Genomic DNA, 24,165 nt, shown 5'->3' with positions numbered 1-24,165 from the left:
AGCTTCGTGAAATGGGTTTCCATGGCCGAGCAGCCACACACAAGCCTAAGATCATCATGCGCAATGCCAAGCGTTAGCTGGAGTGGTGTATTGCTCGCCGCCATTGGAGTGATAAATCACATGTCTCTATCACAAACCGTTCAATACTTAACCATATTACCGGAGCTTCATCGCATTCTTTCAAACTATTTCTAAGGTGGATTCGTGGCCACAATTTTTGGAAGAAATTTGGCGATAACAATAGATGTGAAATATATTGGTTTCCCTATCCATCTGTTGCAAAGTTTCCCCAAAATGCTTATGACAAATCCAGCTCCAGAACCAGCCTAGCCAGCTGGCGTTTTTTTTAAAATACGGTGTATAAAAAAAACAACCTAGCAACAACAGATAACATTAGCTAGCTAGATAAGGTTAGCAAAATACAGGTTACATGTAACTGCCAAAATAAAGGAAACACTTCAGTAAATGAGGGATACAAAGTATGTTGAAAGAAGGTGCTTCCACACAAGTGTGGTTCCTGAGTTAATTTTGCCATTAACATCCCACCATGCCATGTATAATGTTCATGTATAAAAATGCCCATTATTTTGGCTACCATGGCTAGAAGAAGAGATCTCATTGACTTTGAAAGAGGGGTCTCAAAGAAGCATAGGGGGTTTAAAGGGTGTGTGTGTGTGTGTGTGTGTGTGTGTGTGTGTGTGTGTGTGTGTGTGTGTGTGTGTGTGTGTGTGTGTCTTAGTCACCAACACCAGATCTCAACCCAATTGAACACTTATGGGAGATTCTGGAGCGGCCTGTGACAGCGTTTTCCACCACCACCAACAAAATACCACAAGCATTTCGCTACACTCGCATTAACATCTGCTAACCATGTGATTTGATAACAAATGATGGAATTTCTCATGGAAAATGGTGTCGCATCCTTTCAATAGAGTTCCAAACACCTGTAGAATCTATGCCAATGTGCATTGAAGTTGTCTGGCAGCTCATGGTGGTCCAACGCCCTATTATTACACTTCATGTTGGTGTTTCCTTTATTTTGGCAGTTACAGTACCTATCGTTAGCTAGCTAGATAAGGTTAGCATTCTAGCTAGCTACACTGACAACTGTCAGTGCCCTAGTGTTGTTTCTCCACTTCACATGGATATCACCATGTTTACATCCCTAATTCGTGAATATGTATTAGGAGCAATACGTCATTCTTCGGAGGTAGAACCTATACAAGCATTTCCTCTCTAGGACAGGAATTATGTTGAAATAGGGGCGGCAACTTCCTCTCAAGGGTGCCTTTAAAAAAGTCTACAGAGCTCACAGGAGGCTATCGAGGTGGTAGAGTAATTAATGAGTGGTATCCTTTGTTTTGGGATGATATCCTTTGGCTCAGGCTGCTAAAAATCAGAACATAGTGTTCGCTATGTGTAAGCAAACATGCTGTTGAAAAAGAGAGTATGTTGTTATATAACCTGAAGCAGTGTCATTCATCACTTGTATCAAACTTTATAATAGCAGTGTCTGGTGTCTTCGGCATCGGTCAGTTTAATAAAGAAATGTTGAAACTCCCCTGGGCAGTTTAAAGATACAGTAACAAATTATGTTGATACACCAGTTCACTAGCAGGCTTATATATTATGTTCAAACCCCAGCTCACAAGTTCTTTGACATAGTTAGCATGGCAGTAGAAGAACGGGAAGGTATAAGATAGTCCATTATGCTGATGATTGGGGTCTGTAAAATTCTTCTTTATGCTTGAATGACTTGACTAATAATTTTGGGATTAAGTTTGACAGCTCCGTAGAGCTCATCCACTGTCCAGCTATTCAGAGGTCCATCATTTATATTAGTGGGACAGGCATCTCCAGCATTTCTAGAGCTTGTCAGATAAGTCACATATGAGCTTAAAATGTATTTTGTGGGATTAAATCTGGCACATTTAGAACGTGCATGTGATTAGGGAGTCTAGAACCGTGCTATGATTTAAGAATTTCTTGATGTGAACTTTCAGCCAATGTAACGCTCGTCAGAAGAAGTGGACCAAGGTGCAGCGTGTTCATGATACTTTATTTAATCTGAACACCAAACAAAACAACAAAAGAACAATGAACGTCACGTTCGGTAGGCTACGCAGAGCTAACAAAAAACAACATCCCACAACCTAAGGTGGCAAAACAGGCTGCCTAAGTATGATTCCCAATCAGAGACAACGATAGACAGCTGTCCCTGATTGAGAACCATACCTGGACAAAACATAGAAATAAAGAATGCCCACACAAATCACACCCTGACCAACCCAAATAGAGACATAAAAAGTCTCTCTAAGGTCCGGGCGGAGTCCGCACTCCAAAAGGTGCGGACTCCGGCTGCAAAACCTGAACCTATAGGGGAGGGTCTGGGTGGGCATCTATCTGCGGAGGCAGGTTCTGGTGCGGGACGTAGACCCCGCTCCACCTCTGGCTCAACCCACTTAGGTGGCGCTTCTGGTGCGGGGATCATCGTTGCCTACCTCGGACTGGGACCTTCTCCGCAGGCCCCGGCCTGGGAAACCTCGCTGCCGGCCCCAGACTGGGGACCCTCGTTGCGGGCCCCGGACTGGGGACCGTCGCTGGGGGCTCCGGACTGGAGTTCGTCGCTGGGGGCTCCGGACTGGAGTTCGTCGCTGGAGGCTCCGGACTGGTGGCCGTCGCTGGAGGCTCCGGATTGGAGGCCGTCGCTGGAGGCTTCGTGCCATGACCCATCACTGGAGGCTTCGTGCCATGGATCATCGCTGGAGGCTTCGTGCCATGGATCATCACTGGAGGCTTCGTGCCATGGATCATCACTGGGCCATGGAGACGCACTGGAGGTCTGGAGAGCAGAGCTGGCCAAATCCGTCCTGGCTGGATGCTCACCCTAGCCTGGCAACTGCGGGGCGTTGGCACAGGACGCACTGGGCTGTGAGAGCGCACCGGAGACACTGTGCGTAGAGCCGGCGCAGGATATACTGGGCCGAGGAGGCGCACTGGAGGTCTGGAGCGTAGAGCTGGCACCACCCCTCCTGGCTGGATGTTCACCCTAGCCCGGCAACTGCGGGGACAGGATGTATTGGGCTGTGGAGACGCACCGGAGACACACTGCACAGAGCCGGCGCAGGATAACCTGGACCGAAAAGACGCACTGGAGGCTAGATGCGCTGAGACGGCACCATCTGTCCTGGCTGGATGCCCACTCTAGCCCGGCCGGCGTGGGGAGCGGGAATATAGCTCACCGGATAACATAGCCGCATAACATGGGGCCTGCCTAGTCACTCTCTCCTCATGGTAAGCACAGGTAGTTGGCTCAGCTATAACCTGACTCCGGCAATCTCCCCGTGTGCCCCCCAATTTTTTTTTTGGGGGGGGGGGGCTGCCTCTCGGGCTTCCGTGCTAGCCGTGTCCCCTCGTAACGCTGGGCCCCTTTTCTAGCTGCCTCCGCCTTCCTAGCTGCCTCCGCCTTCCTAGCTGCTTCCACCTGTTCCCATGAGAGGCGATCCCTTCCGGCCAGCATCTCCTCCCATGTCCAGGATCCTTTGCCGTCCAGGATGTCCTCCCATGTCCAGTTCTCCTTACCACGCTGCTTGGTCCGTTTGTGGTGGGATGTTCTGTAACGCTCGTCGGAAGAAGTGGACCAAGGTGCAACGTGGTACGTGTTCATGGTACTTTATTTAATCTGAACACCAAACAAAACAACAAAAGAACAACGAACGTCACGTTCCATAGGCTACGCAGAGCTAACAAAAAACAACATCCCACAACCTAAGGTGGCAAAACAGGCTGCCTAAGTATGATTCCCAATCAAAGACAATGATAGACAGCGAGAACCATACCTGGACAAAACATAGAAACCCAAAACATATAAATAAAGAATGCCCACCCAAATCACACCCTGAGAAAAAATGGGAAAATTTATTTTTGTAATTATGGCTCATTTGGTTGAAATATTTACAAGGAAAACCAATCATGAAGTACAATTTAAAAAAACATTAACCACTGGGCATTCATCTCTAAACATGATGAAGCAAAACCATCAATAAATGCCAAAGCCACAGAATGAGAAAGGTATCCAGACAAACTGTCCCTATCTAGGGACGGCAACAGTAAATGAGCAACTTTGGAGTCCTATATTTCCATCAATCACAAATGAATCATACTTCAAATGTAAGTATTTACCGCAAGTCATTAAAGCCACAATCTGTTATTCATGTTCCAGTCTAGGAATACCAAACTATGCAACGACAGCAGCTAGAGTAATTGGACAGAGACTTTGTCAACAAATTTCATGTTTAAATCAAATCAAACTGTATTTGTCACGTGCCGAATACAACAGGTGTATTAGAGCTTAGTGTGAAATGCTTACTTACAAGCCCTTAACCAACAATGCAGTTTAAAGAAAATATTTACAAAAAATAAATAAAATAACAATAACGAGGCTATATACAGGGGGTACCGGTTAGTCGAGGTAATTGAGATGTGCATGCAGGTAGGGGTAAAGTGACTATTCATAGATAATAAGCAGCGTAGAAAAAGGAGGGGGTCAATGCAAATAATTGCCATTTGATTAACTGTTCAGCAGTCTCATGGCTTGGGGGTAGAAGCTGTTAAGAAGCCTTTTGGACCTAGACTTGTTGCTCCAGTACCGCTAGCCGTACGGTAGCAGAGAGAACAGTCTATGACTACGGTGGCTGGAGTCTTTGACAATTTTTAGGGCCTTCCTCTGACACCACCTAGTATAGAGGTCCTGGATGGCAGGAAGCTTGGTCCCAGTGACGTACTGGGCTGTACGCACTACCCTCTGTAGCGCCTTGCAGTCGGAGGCAGAGCAGTTCCTATACTAGGCGGTGATGCAACCAGTCAGGATGCTCTCGATGGTGCAGCTGTAGAACTTTTTGAGGATCTATTGACCCATGCCAAATCTTTTCAGTCTCCTGAGGGCGAATAGGCATTGTCGTGCCCTCTTCACTACTGTCTTGGTGTGTATGGACCTTGATAGTTTGTTGGTGATGTGGACACTAAGGAACTTGAAGCTCTCAACCTGCTCCACTACAGCCCGTCGATGAGAATGGGGGAGTGCTCAGCCCTCCTTTTCCTGTAGTCCACGATCATCACCTTTGTCTTGATCTTTACCTATCTTTACCTACCAATTTTTCAACAGCATATCCTCATCATTTGCACATTTTACAGACTGTTAATAGTCTGGGAGACAGAGAACACAAAGCATTTTTGACAGTTTAATTAAGAGAATTATCCTAATGGATTTGTTACCAAAAGTAGAATGAAAAGCCTGATTATAATGGGTGAGGGTGTCAAAGATGTAAAGGCAGACCACACAACGATGGAGGAAACTGTGCATCTTAATGTGTCATCACACACAATACGGTCTTCACCCCTCCCCTCTCTCTTATCCCCACCTAATGTCACTGATTGCTGATTTGGAGATATTTCACCAGTGTTAGAGATGACTCAGTGGCTGTGCCATCTGGACAACCAAGCTCAAAATGGAGCCAAATTAGCATTCTATTTTCCTTCAGATTCTTATGCAACCGTCACCAGGTGCTCTCTGGCATCATTATTTATTCATTCGCAAGATGGGCCAGACAACCTTTTTCGGTGGTGGAAAGTGAACCAATATATTCAGCATGAGATCTGGGCATAAACACTTTGCCTTAAAGCACACACAACTCCATCACAGGAGGTTGGTGGCTCCTTAAATTGGGAGGACGGGCGCATGGTAATGGCTGGAGTGGAATAGGAAGAATGGTATCAAATACATCAAACACATCATTTCCATGTGTTTGATATCATTCCATTTGCTCTGTTCCAGCAACTGAAATCCATAGTTGCCTGACCTTTGGAAAGCCTGTTGTCATGACACTAGCAGAGTTCATTACAGGCTTGTAGAAGGCATTGTTTGAGACATGGCCACATATATCTCTTTTGGGAGGTACAAAAAAGGTTAATCCCCCATTCCCCCTGCAGAAGACTCCCTTCTTGCTCTCCTGCTGGGGAGACCAGGCTAACAGATATGCACATTTTACATTTACATTTACAGTTAGCAGATGCTCTATCCAGAGCAACTTACAGTTAGTGCATTCATTTTAAGACAACCACATTTCCTCAGTTATAGTAATGAAGTAGCTATCAGCAAAGTCAGTGCTAGAGGGAGGGATCAAGTGCAAGTGGCATATATATACCAGTCCAAAATTTGGACACACCTACTCATTCAAGGGTCTTTCTTTATTTGTACTATTTTCTATATTTGAGATACTTCAAAGTAGCCACCATTTGCCTTGATAACAGCTTTGCACACTCTTGGCATTCTCTCAACCAGCTTCATGAGGTAGTCACCTGGAATGCATTTCAATTAACAGGTGTGCCTTGTTAAAAGTTCATTTGTGGAATTTCATTCCTTAATGCGTTTGAGCCTATCAGTTGTGTTGTGATAAGGTAGGGGTGGTATACAGAAGATATCCCTATTTGGTAAAATACCAAGTCCATATTATGGCAAGAACAGCTCAAATAAATAGTGAAACGACAGTCCATCATTACTTTAAGACATAAAGGTCAGTCAATACGGAAAATCTCAAGAAATGTTCAAGCAAAAACCATCAAGCGCTATGATGAAACTGGCTCTCATGAGGACCGCCACAGGAAAGGAAGAGCCAGAGTTACATCTGCTGCAGAAAATAAGTTCATTAGAGTTACCAGCCTCAGAAATTGCAGCCCAAATACATGCTTCACAGAGTTCAAGAAACACGAGCAATGAACATTAGACCGGTGGAAATTAGTCCAAATTAGATTTTTGGTTCCAACCACCATGTCTTTCTGAGACACAGAGTAGGTGAACGGATGATCTTCGCATGTGTGGTTCCCACACAGTTGGAACTGTGTTGTTATGGTGTGGGGGTGCTTTGCTGGTGACACTCAGTGATTTATTTAAAATTCAAGGCACACTTAACCAGCATGGCTACCTACAGCATTCTGCAGAGATACGCCATCCCATCTGGTTTGTGCTTAGGGGGACTATCATTTGTTTTTCAACAGGACAATAATCCAACAACCCTCCAGGTTGTGTAATTGCTATTTGACCAAGAAGGAGAGTGATGGAGTGTGGCATCAGATGACCTGGCCTCCACAATTACCCGACCTCAACTCAATTGAGATGGTTTGGGATGAGTTGGACTGCAGAGTGAAGGAAATGCAGCCAACAAGTGCTCAGCATACAGTATGTGGGGAAAAAAGCATTCCAGGTGAAGCTGGTTCAGAGAATGCCAAGAGTGTGCAAAGCTGTCATCAAGGCAAAGGGTGGCTATTTTGAGGAATCTCAAATATAAAATATATTTTGATTTCTTTAACACTTTCTTTGCTTACACATGATTCTCCTTGTGTTATTTCATAGTTTTGATGTCTTCACTAATATTCTACAATGTAGAAAATAGTAAAATAAAGAAAAACCCTTGAATGAGTAGGTGTGTCCGAACTTTTGACTGGTACTGTATATATATTTAATTTATTATTATTGTTATTATATTTGTGCACTCATTCTCACATCCACAATCTACATCTAAGGGTGTGTAGTTTTGACCCACAGGAGTACATCCTAAAAGGCCAAAGATAGGAAGGCTTGAGAACTTTAAACCTGCCATGGAAATCTCCCACAGTTTAACACACCCACTGTGCTAACTCCTATCAGTTCTCATTTAGCATGATCGGGTTAGGCTAAAGGAGGACAAACTTAAGTCAAGACACCCGCTGCCCACTGGTGCACCAGGCATGTGAGTTCAGGGTTGCCGAGTTCCCAACTGTCCCCAATGTAGATGTCAGTCATTAGCTTCTTCCCCAACTGGCCTAGCTTACTGACTCATTTAAAATGACGTACACACACTGAAAATCATGAACTAGTGGATCTAGTCAAGATTGATAAACACAAACATTTGCCAGACAGGGGAAGTGCCCTCTATTTTCTATTTTAATACGGCCCATATGTATCACTGATCATGCCTAATACAGCCATAGCATTCAAAATCTTCATTAGATAGCATACACAGCTGTTAAGTTGTGGGAATGCTGTTACTAGAATTAACAGGGAGGCAATGAAGGCCAAGATGACAGCCAACTGGATCTCAAAAGGTCTCTGGAGCTGATACTGTTAGTCATCCAACGTGAAAATGGGGACATTGGTCTGCTGTGTAAAAGATGGCACAGAAAAGTATTGGAGCCAGATCAATGTTCAGTCCCCTGGAGGAACTACGGAAGATAAAAATGAGTGGGTTTCATTTTTCAAAATTAAAGGCCTGTAAGAATTCTGTAGAACACATGAAACCTAATTTGGAAGAAGTATTATATTGCACACAGATATGATCTCTCAGATTGAATGAAGGGGAAACTTGCGGTTCAATGCGTGATTAAGTGATCCAATTTCCACCTGAAAAGCTTCCAAGTTTAGGAGCTGTCATGTCCCGTCCATCATAGATTTCCAAGGAATCCCAATTGTGCTCGGTGGCAAAGCTCATCACCTGGATCTGCAAAATAAATTTAAATAAACAGAGTGACAAATATGATGTACCTGCCTTCTCTCTGAAAGGACAAGCATTTGTAATGGTTAGTTGAGAGACTGGTGTTTATTATTGGGAGGAAGTTTTCTTTCCGGCTAAAGCATTATAAACATAAACCCAGGATTTATACTGTGCCTTTGTAAGAAATATTTCAGAAAAAAAGTTGTTCTCATTGTGGCACGATCAATAGCGATAAGAATGCAGCTGTCTTTGTGTATGCTTTTAAACTACTTCTGTTGGCAGCAGGTCAAATTTAAACCTACGTAGCCAGTCTAATTTTATTTTCTTCTCAGTAGGATGACTGGCGGTTAAAATGTGCTACAGCCTGTCACTCAAAATACATTTTCCCTATCTTCTCTCTGTCAGAGTAACTTATTGCTTTTGATGAGTTCAAACCTGACCCTTTTGTACTTGCCTGAATCCCAGCTCCTTCGGTGACAATGATTTTCCACACACAGTTCAAGCTGTTCCCATAGGGTTCTGGGAATCCCGGGGAGAGGATTGTGCCTCTTCTCTCTGTCAGATTACCGCTGCATGGAACTGGGGAGCGAAACAGAGGGGAAATTAAAATCACACTGAATGGGGCACATGCCAGGTTCCTGTACCCATGGTGAGACAAGACAACCAGGGTAAATTTGAATAATTTCTATGCAGTACATTACTGTGACTAAAGAATCACCTCACTCACCAATATCTTAGTATGTTTATGGTAACTTACCAATGTAAAAATAATTACATATCTATTACATATTCTGTATGTTCTTAAAGAGAAATTCCACCACATTTCAACCTCATATTCATTATTATTTCAAGCACCATACTGATGTCTACAACGGTGCATTCCTATGTTTTGTAGTAATTAATAATCTCAAGCCCCATACTGGAGTCTACAGTTGTGGCCAAAAGTTTTGAGAATGACACAAATATACATTTTCACAAAGTCGCTGCCTCAGTTTGTATGATGGCAATTTGCATATACTCCAGAATGTTATGAAGAGTGATCAGATGAATTGCAGTTAATTGCAAAGTCCCTCTTTGTCATGCAAATGAACTGAATCCCCCAAAAACATTTCCACTGGATTTCAGCCCTGCCACAAAAGAACAAGCTGACATCATGTCAGTGATTCTCTCGTTAACACAGGTGTGAGTGTTGACGAGGACAAGGCTGGAGATCACTCTGTTATGCTGATTGAGTTCAAATAACAGACTGGAAGCTTCAAAAGGAGGTTGGTGCTTGGAATCACTGTTCTTCCTCTGTCAACCATGGTTACTTGCAAGGAAACAGGTGCCGTCATCATTGCTTTGCACAAAAAGGGCTTCACAGGCAAGGATATTGCTGCCAGTAAGATTGCACCTAAATCAACAATTTATCGGATAATCAAGAACTTCAAGGAGAGTGGTCCAAGAAAGTTCCGCAAGTGCCAGGATCGTCTCCTAAAGTTGATTCAGCTGCGGGATCGGGGCACCACCAGTACAGAGCTTGCTCAGGAATGGCAGCAGTCAGGTGTGAGTGCATCTGCACGCACAGTGAGGCGAAGACTTTTGGAGGATGGCCTGGTGTCAAGAAGGGCAGCAAAGAAGCCACTTCTCTTCAGGAAAAACATCAGGGACAGACTGATATTCTGCTAAAGGTACAGGGATCGGACTGCTGAGGACTGGGGTAAAGTCATTTTCTCTGATGAATCCCCATTACGATTGTTTTGGGCATCCGGAAAAAAGCTTGTCCGGAGAAGACAAGGAGAGCGCTAACATCAGTCCTGTGTCATGCCAACACAGTAAAGCATCCTGAGACCATTCATGTGTGGGGTTGCTTCTCAGCCAAGGGAGTGGGCTCACAATTTTGCCTATAAACACAGCCATGAATAAAGAATGGTACCAACTAGAGGTTGACCGATTAATCGGAATGGCCGATTAATTAGGGCCGATTTCAAGTTTTCATAACAATCGGAAATTGGTATTTTTGGGTGCCGATTTGCCGATTTAAAAAAAACAAAAAAAGTGATTTATTTTTATTTTTATATACCTTTATTTAACTAGGCAAGTCAGTTAAGAACACATTCTTATTTTCAATGACGGGCTAGGAACAGTGGGTTAACTGCCTTGTTCAGGGGCAGAACGACAGATTTTCCCCTTGTCAGCTCGGGGGATCCAATCTTGCAAACTTACAGTTAACTAGTCCAACGCAATAACGACCTGCCTCTCTCTCTCTCTCGTTGCACTCCACAAGGACACTGCCTGTTATGTGAATGCAGTAAGCCAAGGTAAGTTGCTAGATAGCATTAAACTTATCTTAGAAAAAACAATCAATCATAATCACTAGTTAACTACACATGGTTGATGATATTACTTGATATTATCTAGCGTGTCCTGTGTTGCATATAATCTGACTGAGCATACAAGCATACAAGTATCTGACTGAGCGGTGGTAGGCAGAAGCAGGCGCGTAAACATTCATTCAAACAGCACTTTCGTGCATTTTGCCAGCAGCTTTTTGCACTGTTTATGATTTCAAGCCTATCAACTCCCGAGATGAGGCTGGTGTAACCGAAGTGAAATGGCTAGCTAGTTAGTGCGCGCTAAATAGAGGGACGGAAAATATACTGTTTCACTGGCAATACTAAAGTGCCTATAAAGAACATCCAATAGTCAAAGGTTAATGAAATACAAATGGTATAAAGGGAAATAGTCCTATAATTCCTATAATAACTACCACCTAAAACTTCTTACCTGGGAATATTGAAGACACATGTTAAAAGGAACTACCAGTTTTCATATGTTCTCATGTTCTGAGCAAGGAACTGAAACGGTAGCTTTCTTACATAGCACATTTGCACTTTTTCTTTCTTCTCCAACACTTTGTTTTTGCATTCTTTAAACCAAATTGAACATGTTTCATTATTTACTTGAGGCTAAATGTATTTTATTGATGTATTATATTAAGTTAAAATAAGTGTTCATTCAGTATTGTTGTAATTGTCATTATTACAAATACAATAAAGAATCGGCCAATTAATCGGTATCGGCTTTTTTGGTCCTCCAATAATCGTTGAAAAATCATAATCGGTCGACCTCTAGAACCAACACATCCTCCGAGAGCAACTTCTCCCAACCATCCAGGAACAGTTTGGTGACAAACAATGCCTTTTCCAGCATGACGGAGCACCTTGCCATAAAGCAAAAGTGATAACTAACCTCTCTAGGGTATGTGGGACGCTAGCATCCCATCTGGCCAACATCCAGTGAGATTGCAGAGTGCCAAATTCAAAAACAGAAACGCTCATTATAAAAATTCAGGAAACAAAATATATTTTACATAGGTTTAAAGACTAACTTCTTGTTAATCCAACCACAGTGTCAGATTTATAAAATTATTTTCGGCGAAAGCATACCTATCCCAGAACATACCTAGCCCAGAACATAGCCCAGTTGACAAATTATTACAAACAGTAACCAGCAAAGCAGAAGCGTTACAAAACTCAGAAATATAGATAAAATTAATCCCTTACCTTTGATGATCTTCATACGGTGGCACTCAGAAGACATTAATTTACTCAATAAATGTTCCTTTTGATCGATAAAGTCTCTTTATATCCAAAAACCTCAGTTTTGTTCGCGCGTTTCCTTCAGTAATCCACAGGCTCAAACGCAGTCAAAACAGGCAGACAAAAAAATCAAAATTGTATCCGTAAAGTTCATAGAAACATGTCAAACGATGTTTATATTCAATCCTCTTGTTGTTTTTAGCCTAAATGATCTATAATATTTCAACCAGACAATAACGTCGTCAATATAAAAGGTAAACAAGAAATGCACTCTCTCGGGATTGCGCATGAAAAAGCTCTGTGACACGTCGGCGTCCACTCATTCAGACTGATCTTACTCCCTCATTTATAAGAATACAAACCTGAAACAATTTCTAGAGACTGTTGACATCTAGTGGAAGGCATAGGAACTGCAAATTGAGTCCTAATTCAATGGATACTGTAATGGCATTGAATAGAAAACCACCAACCCCCCCCCCCCCCCCCCCAAAAAAAAAAAAAACTTCTTGAATGGATTTTTCTCAGGTTTTTGCCTGCCAAATCAGATTTGTTATACTCAGACACCATTTTAACAGTTTTGGAAACTTTTTAGTGTTTTCTATCAAACTCTATCAGTATATGCATTACATATCTTCTGGGCCCGAGTAGCAGGCCGTTTAATTTGGGCATGCTTTTCATCCAAAATTCAGAATGCTGCCCCCTACCCTAGAGAGGCTAAGTGGCTCGGGGAACAAAACATACATATTTTAGGTCCATGACCAGGAAACTCCCCCGACTTTAATCCCATTGAGAACTTGTGGTCAATCCTCAAGAGGCGGGTGGACAAACAAAAACCCACAAATTCTGACAAACTCCAAGCATTGATTATGCAAGAATGGGCTGCCATCAGTCAGGATGTAGCCCAGAAGTTAATTGACAGCATGCCAGGGCAGATTGCAGAGGTCTTGAAAAAGAAGGGTCAACACTGCAAATATTGACTCTTTGCATCAACTTCATGTAATTGTCAATAAAAGCCTTTGACACTTATGAAATGCTTGTAATTATACTTCAGTATTCCATAGTAACATCTGACAAAAATATCTAAAGACACTGAAGCAGCAAACTTTGTGGAAATTAATATTTGTGTCATTCTCAAAACTTTGGCAACGACTTTAAATATGTGAAAATGACGCATTTATACTCATTGTAGAATAATAGTGAAGACATCAAAACTATTAAATAACACACATGGAATCATCAACACAACTGATTGGCTCAAACGCATTAAGAAGGAAAGAAATTCCACAAATGAACTTTTAACAAGGCACACCTGTTAATTGAAATGCATTCCAGGTGACAACCTCATGAAGCTGGTTGAGAGAATGCCAAGTGTGTGCAAAGCTGTCATCAAGGCAACGGGTGGCTACTTTGAAGTATCTCAAATATAAAATATATTTTGATTTGTTTAACACTTTTTGGTTACTACATGATTCCATGTGTTATTTCATAGTTGTGATGTCTTCACTATTATTCTACAATGTAGAAAATAGTCAAAATAAAGAACAACCCTTGAATGAATAGGTGTATACAAACATTTGACTGGTACTGCATATTGAATATATAAATATATAAAGTTAAAGTCTATTTTAACCACAGATCGTATAAACGTGGTGTTGGAGATAATTAATATGAGGTTGAAAAGTAGTGGAATTGTCCTTAAATTAATCTCCACAAATGTGACTGCTTTGAGGAGGCTTACCAGCACAAGAGGGCACAGTATCATTCCACTGGGCTAGCGCGTTGGGGACCGCATTGCATTTGATGGCTTTGGATCCCTGTAGCAAATACCCTGGGTTGCACTCAAAGCGAACAACGGAGCCTGCGGAGAACTCGGACCCAATCCGTCTGCCATAGCGTGGCTCTGGGACAGAGCTGCACTGCGTGTTACTGGTGCGAGGAACAGCTACAAAGAAAAGAGTACCTAGTGTTTTTAACACCTAGATGTGTGTTAACACAGGGAAATTACAGTACAATGTGATAGTGACATATGATTTGTCATTATGGACATATGAGACATTTTAGAATGACCCAAATGTATCATCAGCCATATATATATTTTTTACCTTTATTTAACTAGGCAAGTTAGTCAAGAACATATTCTTATTTTCAATGACAGCCTAGGAACAGTGGGTTAACTGCCTTGTTCAGGGGCAGAACAACATATTTTTACCTTGTCAGCTCAGGGATTTGATCTTGCAACCTAGTCCAATGGTCTAACAACTAGGCCACCTGCCACCCCAAAATGTGTGGCTAATGCATTAATTAATAATGCATTACCATGTGTTATCACTGTTATTCAATCATGAACATTTAGAACACCAAGGCATGGAAGATGACAATGAAACCAGATGTACTGTATATCTGATATTCAAAACATGATTGGGTACAATCTGTACTACAGTACATAAAAAAAGTATGTACCACTGCATCGCCTTGCCCCCTCTTATCTGACAGACATGCTCGTTCCATACAACCCAGTGAGGGCGCTCTGCTCCCAAGGAGCCGGTCTGCTTATTGTACCTAGATGCAGAACCATCTAGGTTCTGCATCTAGGTTCAACCCCTCAGTTATGGAACAGCTTGCCCTGTCAGGTAAGAGGGGCAGTCACCATTGAGGGTTTTTAAAACACATTTAAAAAACAACCTTTTTAGCCTGGCCTTTAATCAATTATTATGTTAGTCCTCTGTGTTTAGTTTTATTTTATTAATCATTTTTACTTACTCTTGTTTGCCTTTACTTTATTTTATGTAAAGTGTGTTGAGGTTTAAAATGCACTTGAAATAATTTTTGCTTTTCCTTATTAAAACAGTCTGCGTTCTCATAAACTGTTTTATAAAAAGGCATTAATGCATAGCATTTTTTTTAAACTTTAGGTTAAATTCAAGTCCCTGAACTGAATAATAGCTTGGTTTGCGCTGTGCCTGTGTTCATCTAGACCTGATTCAAATACTATTTCATCTCTGTGGTATACCTTGGTGCCATATTTGAGGCCTTAACTGTTGGGCTGATATTGTGTCTAATATTTCTAGATCTGTACAGGAGCAGAGAATGCTCCGCAATCATCACTTGGATGCCTCCATGTACCAAACCAACTGTCCTAACTGTCAGGGAGTATTTTTCAAACACCCTTCAGCGCAGTACATCATCAAACAGTGAAGCAAGAAAACTGCAGACATAGTAAGCATGCTCTGGCAAACACTGTACAGTATGTATACGTGCTCAAATTCCTTCATGAAAGATTAAGATCTGAGATCATCCATTTTTATAAGCCAGCTAGAAGTTTGAAAAGTTCATGTAATTCACACTGCTTAGTTATTACAACTTTCACAGAGAGAAATTGCTTGATACGTCCTAAGGGTGGGCTATCTGCATCTGGAGAGAATCTCTAATTGACACTGAAATAAAGTAGGAATGACACCAAAAGCATCATTGGAATTATTGAATCCAAAAAGATTGAGTAAAAAAAAAGTGAATTCGTACTCCATTCTAGAAACGTTTTATAAAACGTGGGTTTCTATTTTATATATTCATGTGTGACATTTTCTATTGATTATGCAAGAGAGGGAATCCTTGAATATTAAATGTGACACTTTCAACATACTTTCAACACTATCTGTACGGAGGTTGTGAGCCCTTCTACTCCTTGCCTACTACAGTAATGCAGATAGAAATCCCTTTTCCCATTACATTCCCTGCACAGCTGTAATGATTAGAGGACTGGCCCCCCCTAAGCTGCCATGGGGCAAGAGAGATAACGGCAAACCCCCTGAACAGCCTGACAACCATGAGAACATTAGTATTACTACAGTACGTACACATACCTTGGTAAACAAAGTGGAAACCCCTGGCAGAAGGACCATTCTTTGCAGAGAATCGTACCATAATTTGGTTTGATGTGGCCAGGGGCAAGGTCTCTCCTACAAAAGAAAGGATAAAAATATGAAAATATACAGGTTTTTTTTAAACAGTATGTTCACTTACAGTGATAACCATCTGAAGCCAACATTGCTCTTTCTTGATATCCCCGACCCTTCTTGTGTGCTATACGTAACAATACCTAGGCTGCATGATGAAAAGCTTCTTAAAAAAATATACCAGCTCACATTCAAACGCTTGATGGGTAAATATCATGCTGTTAATAGTTTAACTTTGAAGTATTATGTATGCAGTAGAGAACTATATTAATAATAAGGGGGCGAACAAATTGTTATCAGTAATGACAACGTTGGACAAGGAAACAACTTTTTATACAGAATAGTAGGCCTGAGTCTTGAAATTTTTCATCAGCCGTGATGAATGAGCTGGATGAAGAAAACATGGTAGAGAGTGTTTTCTTAATGGCTTGAACTTATTTGAAAGCCATGACATTTGAAAGCCTATAATAAGGTAGAGTAGCTTATTGTGGATGTGGCTAATGTAGGTGGCTAATCAGGCTCCATTTAGGTGAAAACACCCAAAGCATTATGAACCTGTATGATGTAATGTATCATTATAATTCAAATGTCACCATGAATAGACAGGGAAAACACAAGTTATTTGTTGACAGAAACCCAGAGAAGATTAGTGTGCACGTCTTGGACATGTCAGAGGTAATTCATGTGTTATCTAATTTAGTAATAACCTTTTAATTTACATTTTCTATAGGACTCCACCAGGGTTGGGGCGTAACCGATTACAACAAACTGTAACTGTAGTCCGTTACATTACCAGCAAATATATTGTCCGATTTCAGATACTTTTGAAAAACTAGATGATTTTTTGGAGGATTACTTTTAAATTCAGTTTAGGAGGTTTGTGATAATTTTTGTTGTTGTTGATATACTTCTCTGTTTTCTCAATGACATTCAAATCAGCATTGAAAAAAGGCACAAATTTAAGTTTGTTCCACCTGAGCGAGTCTGACCAGAAGTCAGAGACCACATGACACACCAAATGGGTTTAGGAATAGGCTTTTGTAGGCTACAGTCCAAGCTATGTCTTCCAATGGTACGACTGCTGTCGGCAACCAAAGATTATTCATCCTGAAAAAAAAGTTTGGAGGAAAGGATGACAGAAGTGGTGTAGTCTACGGCGATAAGGATATCACTTATCATTGCTATCTACATAGCACATTGATGTGAATCACACTGCTGCTCTCATTTAGCTATTTGCGCCTTACGGATTGTCGATGTTGTGGATAGCTCATTGTTTTTTTCATTGTTTTTTAAATCAGCTGACAGCCAGTGAAAAATGCGCTCTTACAACAGCTGCAAAGTGCAGATCCCAGCCTATGGAATAAAAGTGTGGCTTTTATTGCTCAATGTAATTCATGATGATACATTTTTTTTTATCCATTGGCTTCAAGGACACGTTCAAACTTGTACACTTTTGATAGACTAAAAGAGGCAACCTGTAGTTGTGACATACATTTTTGGACATATATATATTATATATACACTACCGTTCAAAAGCTTGGGGTCACTTAGAAATGTCCTTGTTTTTAAAAGAAAAGCTATTTTTTTTGTCCATTTAAAATAACATCAAATTGATCAGAAATACAGTTTAGACATTGTTAACATTGTAAATTACTATTGTGGCTGGAAACGGCAGATTTTTTATGGAATATCTACATAGGCGTACAGAGGCCCATTATCAGCAACCATCACTCCTGTGTTCCAATGGCATGTTGTGTTAGCTAATCCAGCTGAAAACTGTTGGTCTGATTAAAGAAGTGTCACATTCTGACCATCATCAGCAACCATCATTGTGTGTGTTTTCCTTGTTTTAGTGTTGGTCAGGACGTGAGCTGGGTGGGAATTCTATGTTGTGTGTCTGGTTTGTCTATTTCTATGTTTGGCCTGATATGGTTCTCAATCAGAGGCAGGTGTTAGTCATTGTCTCTGATTGGGAACCATATTTAGGTAGCCTGTTTGGTGTTGGGTTTTGTGGGTGATTGTTCCTGTCTCTGTGTTTTGTTGTCACCAGATAGGCTGTTAGGTTTTTTCACGTTTATTGTTTTGTTAGTTTGTTCATGTTCAGTTTCTTCATTAACTTCTTCGAGATAGGGGGCGCTCTTTTATTTTTTTTATTTCTTCAACCGAAGAAAACCGTTACAGAATCACCCACCACAACAGGACCAAGCGGCGTGGTAACGGGCAACGGCAAAAGCAGCAGCAGGATGAGGAACAGAGGCAGCAGCAGCAGGAGCAGCAGCAGCAGTGGGAGAGGCTGCACTACTTGGAGAAATGGACTTGGGAGGACGATTTGGACGGTAAAGGACCCTGGGCACAGCCTGGAGAATATCGCCGCCCCAAAGAGGAACTGGAGGCGGCGAAAGCAGAGAGGCGCTGGTATGAGGAGGCAGCACGGCGACGCGGATGGAAGCCTGAGAGTCAGCCCCAAAAATGTATTGGGGGGGGGGGCTAACAGGGAGTATGGCTACGCCAGGTAGGAGACCTGCGCAAACTCCCTGTGCTTACCGGGGGGCTAGAGAGACCGGGCAGGCACCGTGTTATGCTGTGGTGCGCACGGTGTCTCCAGTGCGGGTGCATAGCCCGGTGCGGTACATTCCAGCTCTGCGTATCGGCCGGGCTAGAGTGAGCATCGAGCCAAGTGCCATGAAGCCGGCTCTACGCATCTGGTCCCCAGTGCGTCTCCTTGGGCCGGCTTACATGGCACCAGCCTTGCGCTCGGTGTCTCCGGTTCGCCTGCATAGCCCAGTGCGGGCTATTCCACCTTGCCGCACTGGCAGGGCGACCGAGAGCATTCAACCAGGTAAGGTTGGGCAGGCTCGGTGCTCAAGAGCTCCAGTGCACCTGCACGGTCCGGTCTACCCAGTACCACCTCCACGCACCAGCCCTCCGGTGGCAGCTCCCCGCACCAGGCTTCCTGTGCGTGTTCTCGGCCCAGTACCACCAGTGCCAGCACCACGCATCAGGCCTACAGTGCGCCTCGCCTGTCCAGCACTGTCAGAGCCTTCCTCCTCTCCAGCGCTGCCGGAGTCTCCCGCCTATCTAGCGCTGCCAGAGCCTTCCGTCTCTACAGAGCTCCCGGAGTCTCCAGTCTGCAAGGAGCTGCCAGTCTGCAAGGAGCTGCCAGTCTGCAAGGAGCTGCCAGTCTGCAAGGAGCTGCAAGGAGCTGCCAGTCTGCAAGGGGCCGCCAGAGCTGCCAGTCTGCAGGATGCCGCCAGAGCTGCCAGTCTGCAAGGAGCCGCCAGAGCTGCCAGTCTGCAAGGAGCCGCCAGAGCTGCCAGTCTGCAAGGAGCCGCCAGAGCTGCCAGTCTGTATGGAGCAGCCAGAGCCGCCAGTCAGCATGGAGCAGCCAGGGCCGCCAGTCAGCATGGAGCAGCCAGTCAGCATGGAGCAGCCAGAGCTGCCAGTCAGCATGGAGCAGCCAGAGCTGCCAGTCAGCATGGAGCAGCCAGAGCTGTCAGTCAGCATGGAGCAGCCAGAGCTGTCAGTCAGCATGGAGCAGCCAGAGCTGCCAGTCAGCCAGGATCTTCCAGATCTGCCAGTCAACCAGACTCTTCCAGATCTGCCAGTCAACCAGACTCTTCCAGATCTGCCAGTCAACCAGACTCTTCCAGATCCGCTATTCAGCCAGGATCCGCCAGTCAGCCGGGATCTGCCAGAACTGCCAGTCAGCCGGGATCTGCCAGAACTGCCAGTCAGCCGGGATCTGCCAGAGCCAACTACCTGCCTGGGCTTCCTCTCAGTGCTGAGCTTCCTCTCAGTGCTGAGCTTCCTCTCAGTCCCGAGCTACCCCTCAGTACCGAGCTACCCCTCAGTACTGAGCTACCCCTCAGTCCCAAGCTACCTCAGTCCCGAGCTGCCCCTCAGTCCAGTGGGGCCCTTGGTAAGGACTACTAGGCCAAGGTCGGCGGCGAGGGTCGCCTATCTAGGGACGCTAAGGAGGTGGACTAAGACTATTATGGAGTGGGGTCCACGTCCAGCGCCAGAGCCGCCACCGTGGACAGATGCCCACCCACACCCTCCCCTATAGGTTTAGGTTGTGCGTCCGTAGTCCGCACCTTGGAGGGGGTGTACTGTCACGTTCTGACCATCGTTCGTGTGTGTTTTCCTTGTTTTAGTGTTGGTCAGGACGTGAGCTGGGTGGGCATTCTACGTTGTGTGTCTGGTTTGTCTATTTCTATGTTTGGCCTGATATGGTTCTCAATCAGAGGCAGGTGTTAGTCATTGTCTCTGATTGGGAACCATATTTAGGTAGCCTGTTTTGTGTTGGGTTTTGTGGGTGATTGTTCCTGTCTCTGTGTTTTGTTGTCACCAGATAGGCTGTTAGGTTTTCTCACGTTTATTGTTTTGTTAGTTTGTTCATGTTCAGTTTCTTCATAAAAAAACATGAATAACAACCACGCTGCATTTTGGTCCGACTCTACTTCAACCGAAGAAAACCGTTACAAGAAGCAATAAAACTGTCATTCTTTCGACTAGTTGAGCATCTGGAGCATCAGCAGTTGTGGGTTCGATTACAGGCTCAAAATGTCCAGAAACAAAGAAATGTCTTCTGAAACTCGTCAGTATATTCTTCTTCTGAGAAATTATGGCTATTCCATGCGAGAAATTGACAAGAAACAGAAGATATCGTACAACACTGTGTAGTACTCCCTTCACAGAACAGCGCAAACTGGTGCTAACCAGAATAGAAAGAGGAGTGGGAGGCCCTGGTGCCCAAATGAGCAAGAGGACAAGTACATTAGAGTGTCTAGTTTAAGAAACAGACTCCTCACAAGTCCTTAACCGCAAAACAAATAAACAAACAAATAAATAGTACCCGCAAAACACCAGTCTCAACGTCAACAGTGAAGTGGCGACTCCGGGATGCTGGCGTTCTAGGCAGAGTTGCAAAGAAAAAGCCATATCTCAGACTGGCCAATAAAAATAAAATAATAATATGGGCAAAAGAACACAAGACACTGGACAGAGGAAGATTGGAAAAAAAGTCTAAGTTTGAGATGTTCGAGTCACAAAGAAGAACATTTGTGAGACGCAGAATGAATAAAAAGATGCTGGAGGAGTGCTTGATGCCATCTGTCAAGCATGGTGGAGGTAATGTGATGGTCTGGGGGTACTTTGGTGGTGGTAAAGTGGGAGATTTGTACAGGGTAAAAGGGATATTGAAGAAGGAAAGCTATCACCTCATTTTGCAACGCCATGCCATGTGGACGGCGCTTAATTGGAGACAATTTCCTCCTACAACAGGACAATGACCCAAAGAACTATGACCCAAACTATGCAATAACTATTTAGGGAAGAAGCAGTCAGCTGGTCTTCTGTCTATAATGGAGTGGCCAGCACAGTCATCGGATTTCAACCCTAATGAGCTGTTGTGGAAGCAGCAAGTGTCACGTTCTCTTTAATGAAAGAGAAACACTGAACAAAGTATACAAAACGAACGTGACGCTATAAGACACGAGTGCTGACAGGCAACTACACAGATAATAACCGAAGCAATGGGTTAGAAGAAGCCTACATAACCAACCCATAAAGTAAAATGTAACATCCATAAATGGCCAGCTATGTAAACTTTTTAACATTGATTTATCCTGCAATAGATGTGGTTCAATTGGTAACATACATTTTTGTCTTCTTCTAAGGCCTCTTAAGGGGAAAGTAATATACAAGTAACTGAATGTAATTAGATCATGTTACTGAGTTTGGTTAATCCAAAAGTTACTTTAAAAGTTACTTTACTGATTACAATTGGACAGTTAACTGTAACAGATTACACTTAGAAAGTAACATACCCAACCCTGTGTTCTACATACTGCATTACTGAATGCTGAAATCTAATGTTTTCAAAGACAAAGTAAAATCAAAGCATCTCCCTTGGGAATACATGGTTGCACAGTAGAATAAAACAAATCTGAACCATAAAAGGTGCCATAGAAACAGTTTATATTAATTTGCCTCCATCAATCCTCAAAATAATGTAATGTTGAGGGTGATTTCTGTTCAGAAATGTAAGTACCTTCCCCAATGACAGTGATAAATCAGACGGGGACAGCAATTATCAAATGTTATAAGTTTGCTTGAAATAATAAAAATACAGAGAGAATTTTCTATAAGGCCTATGACCGTTGAGCTTGGTGGAACAGACCTATCATTAAAAAAAATACTTGTTTATTTGTGATTGGCTCCATCTTCAGTGAATAATCCTTTCTTAAGTAAGTAGATACAGTACACAATGGCTGACATTTTGATAACACATACTTATTACATCAAATCCTATCAAGTCAAACACTCTTCCAGCTTGCATTTCAAAACAGATTTGGATTGCAACAGTACATTCGGAAAGTATTCAGACTAGAGGTCGACCGACTAATCAGGGCCGATTTCAAGTTTTCATAACAATCGATAATCGGCAATTGACTTTTTCCACATTTTGTTAGGTTACAGCCTTATTCTAAAATTGATAAAATACATTTTCTTCTCATCAATCTACACTCAAGAACCCATAATGACAAAGCAAAAACAGTTTTTTATACATTTCTACTAATTTATTTAACAAATTAAACTGAAAATACACATACATAAGTACTGAGACCCTTTACTTTTTTTGCAGTGATTACAGCCTCGAGTCTTCTTGGGAATGACTCTACAAGCTTGGCACACCTGTATTTGGGGAGTTTCTACCATTCTTCTCTGCAGATCCTCTCATCCTGTCAGGTTGGATGGGGAGCGTTGCTGCACAGCTATTTTCAGGTCTCTCCAGAGAGGTTGGATCAGGTTCAAATCCGGGCTCTGGCTGGGCCACTCAAGGACATTCAGAAACTTGTCCCGAAGACACTCCTGTGACGTCTTGGCTGTGTGCTTAGGGTCGTTGTCCTGTTGGAAGGTGAGTTCAATCTTGGTTTCATCAGACCAGAGAATCATGTTTCTCATGGTCTGAGAGTCTTTAGGTGTCTTTTGGCAAACTAAACCCATAGGGGAGGGTCTGGGTGGGCGTCTATCCACGGTGGCGGCTCTGGCGCGGGACGTGGACCCCACTCCAACATAGTCTTAGTCCGCTTTCTTAGCGTCCTTAGAGTGGCGACCCTCGCCACCGACCTTGGCCTAAGAACCCTAACAGAGGGCCCCACTGGACTGAGGGGCAGCTCCGGACTGAGTGTCAGCTCGGGACTGAGGTAGCTCAGGACTCAGAGATAGCTCAGAACTGAGAGGAAGCTCAGAACTGAGAGGAAGCTCAGAACTGAGAGGAAGCTCAGGACTGAGGGGTAGCTCAAGACTGAGGGGTAGCTCAAGACTGAGGGGTAGCTCAAGACTGAGGGGTAGCTCAAGACTGAGGGGTAGCTCAAGACTGAGGGTAGCTCAAGACGGAGGGGTAGCTCAAGACTGAGAGGAAGCTCAGGACTGAGAGGAAGCTCAGGCAGGTTGACGGCTCCGGCAGATCCTGGCTGAATGGCGGTTCTGGCAGATCCTGGCTGACTGGCGGCTCTGGCAGATCAAATCAAATTTATTTATATAGCCCTTCGTACATCAGCTGATATCTAGAAGTGCTGTACAGAAACCCAGCCTAAAACCCCAAACAGTAAGCAATGGAGGTGTAGAAGCACGGTGGCTAGGAAAAACTCCCTAGAAAGGACAAAACCTAGGAAGAAACCTAGAGAGGAACCAGGCTATGTGGGGTGGCCAGTCCTCTTCTGGCTGTGCCGGGTGGAGATTATAACGGAACATGGCCAAGATGTTCAAAAGTTCATAAATGACCAGCATGGTCCAATAATTAAAAGGCAGAACAGTCGAAACTGGAGCAGCAGCACGGCCAGGTGGACTGGGGACAGCAAGGAGTCATCATGTCAGGTAGTCCTGAGGCATGGTCCTAGGGCTCAGGTCCTCCGAGAGAGAGAAAGAAAGAGAGAAAGAGAGAATTAGAGAGAGCACACTTAAATTCACACAGGACACCGAATAGGACAGGAGAAGTACTCCAGATATAAGAAACTGACCCTAGCCCCCCGACACATAAACTACTGCAGCATAAATACTGGAGGCTGAGACAGGAGGGGTCAGGAGACACTATGGCCCCAT

General features: G+C 43.3%; 1 protein-coding gene across 1 annotated transcript in view; it reads right to left on the bottom strand.

Annotated features, from left to right (window-relative positions):
• LOC110502713 (CUB and sushi domain-containing protein 1) overlaps positions 1–24,165 on the bottom strand; it is a 500,827-nt gene that overhangs the window by 78,929 nt on the left and 397,733 nt on the right. The window contains exons 33-36 of the mRNA XM_090217249.1: positions 15,967–16,062; positions 13,845–14,048; positions 8,980–9,104; positions 8,435–8,531 (exon numbers count right to left, since the gene is read on the bottom strand). Coding sequence (XP_090073375.1) covers positions 8,435–8,531; positions 8,980–9,104; positions 13,845–14,048; positions 15,967–16,062 — 522 coding nt within the window. The remainder of the gene's footprint in view (positions 1–8,434; positions 8,532–8,979; positions 9,105–13,844; positions 14,049–15,966; positions 16,063–24,165) is intronic.

Source organism: Oncorhynchus mykiss, chromosome 23 (genome assembly GCF_057628025.1).
Source record: "Oncorhynchus mykiss isolate SJ-2025 chromosome 23, ASM5762802v1, whole genome shotgun sequence".
Lineage (NCBI taxonomy): Eukaryota > Metazoa > Chordata > Actinopteri > Salmoniformes > Salmonidae > Oncorhynchus > Oncorhynchus mykiss.
The sequence above is the reverse complement of the archived record's forward strand: the minus strand, read 5'-3'. Positions and strand labels throughout refer to the sequence as shown.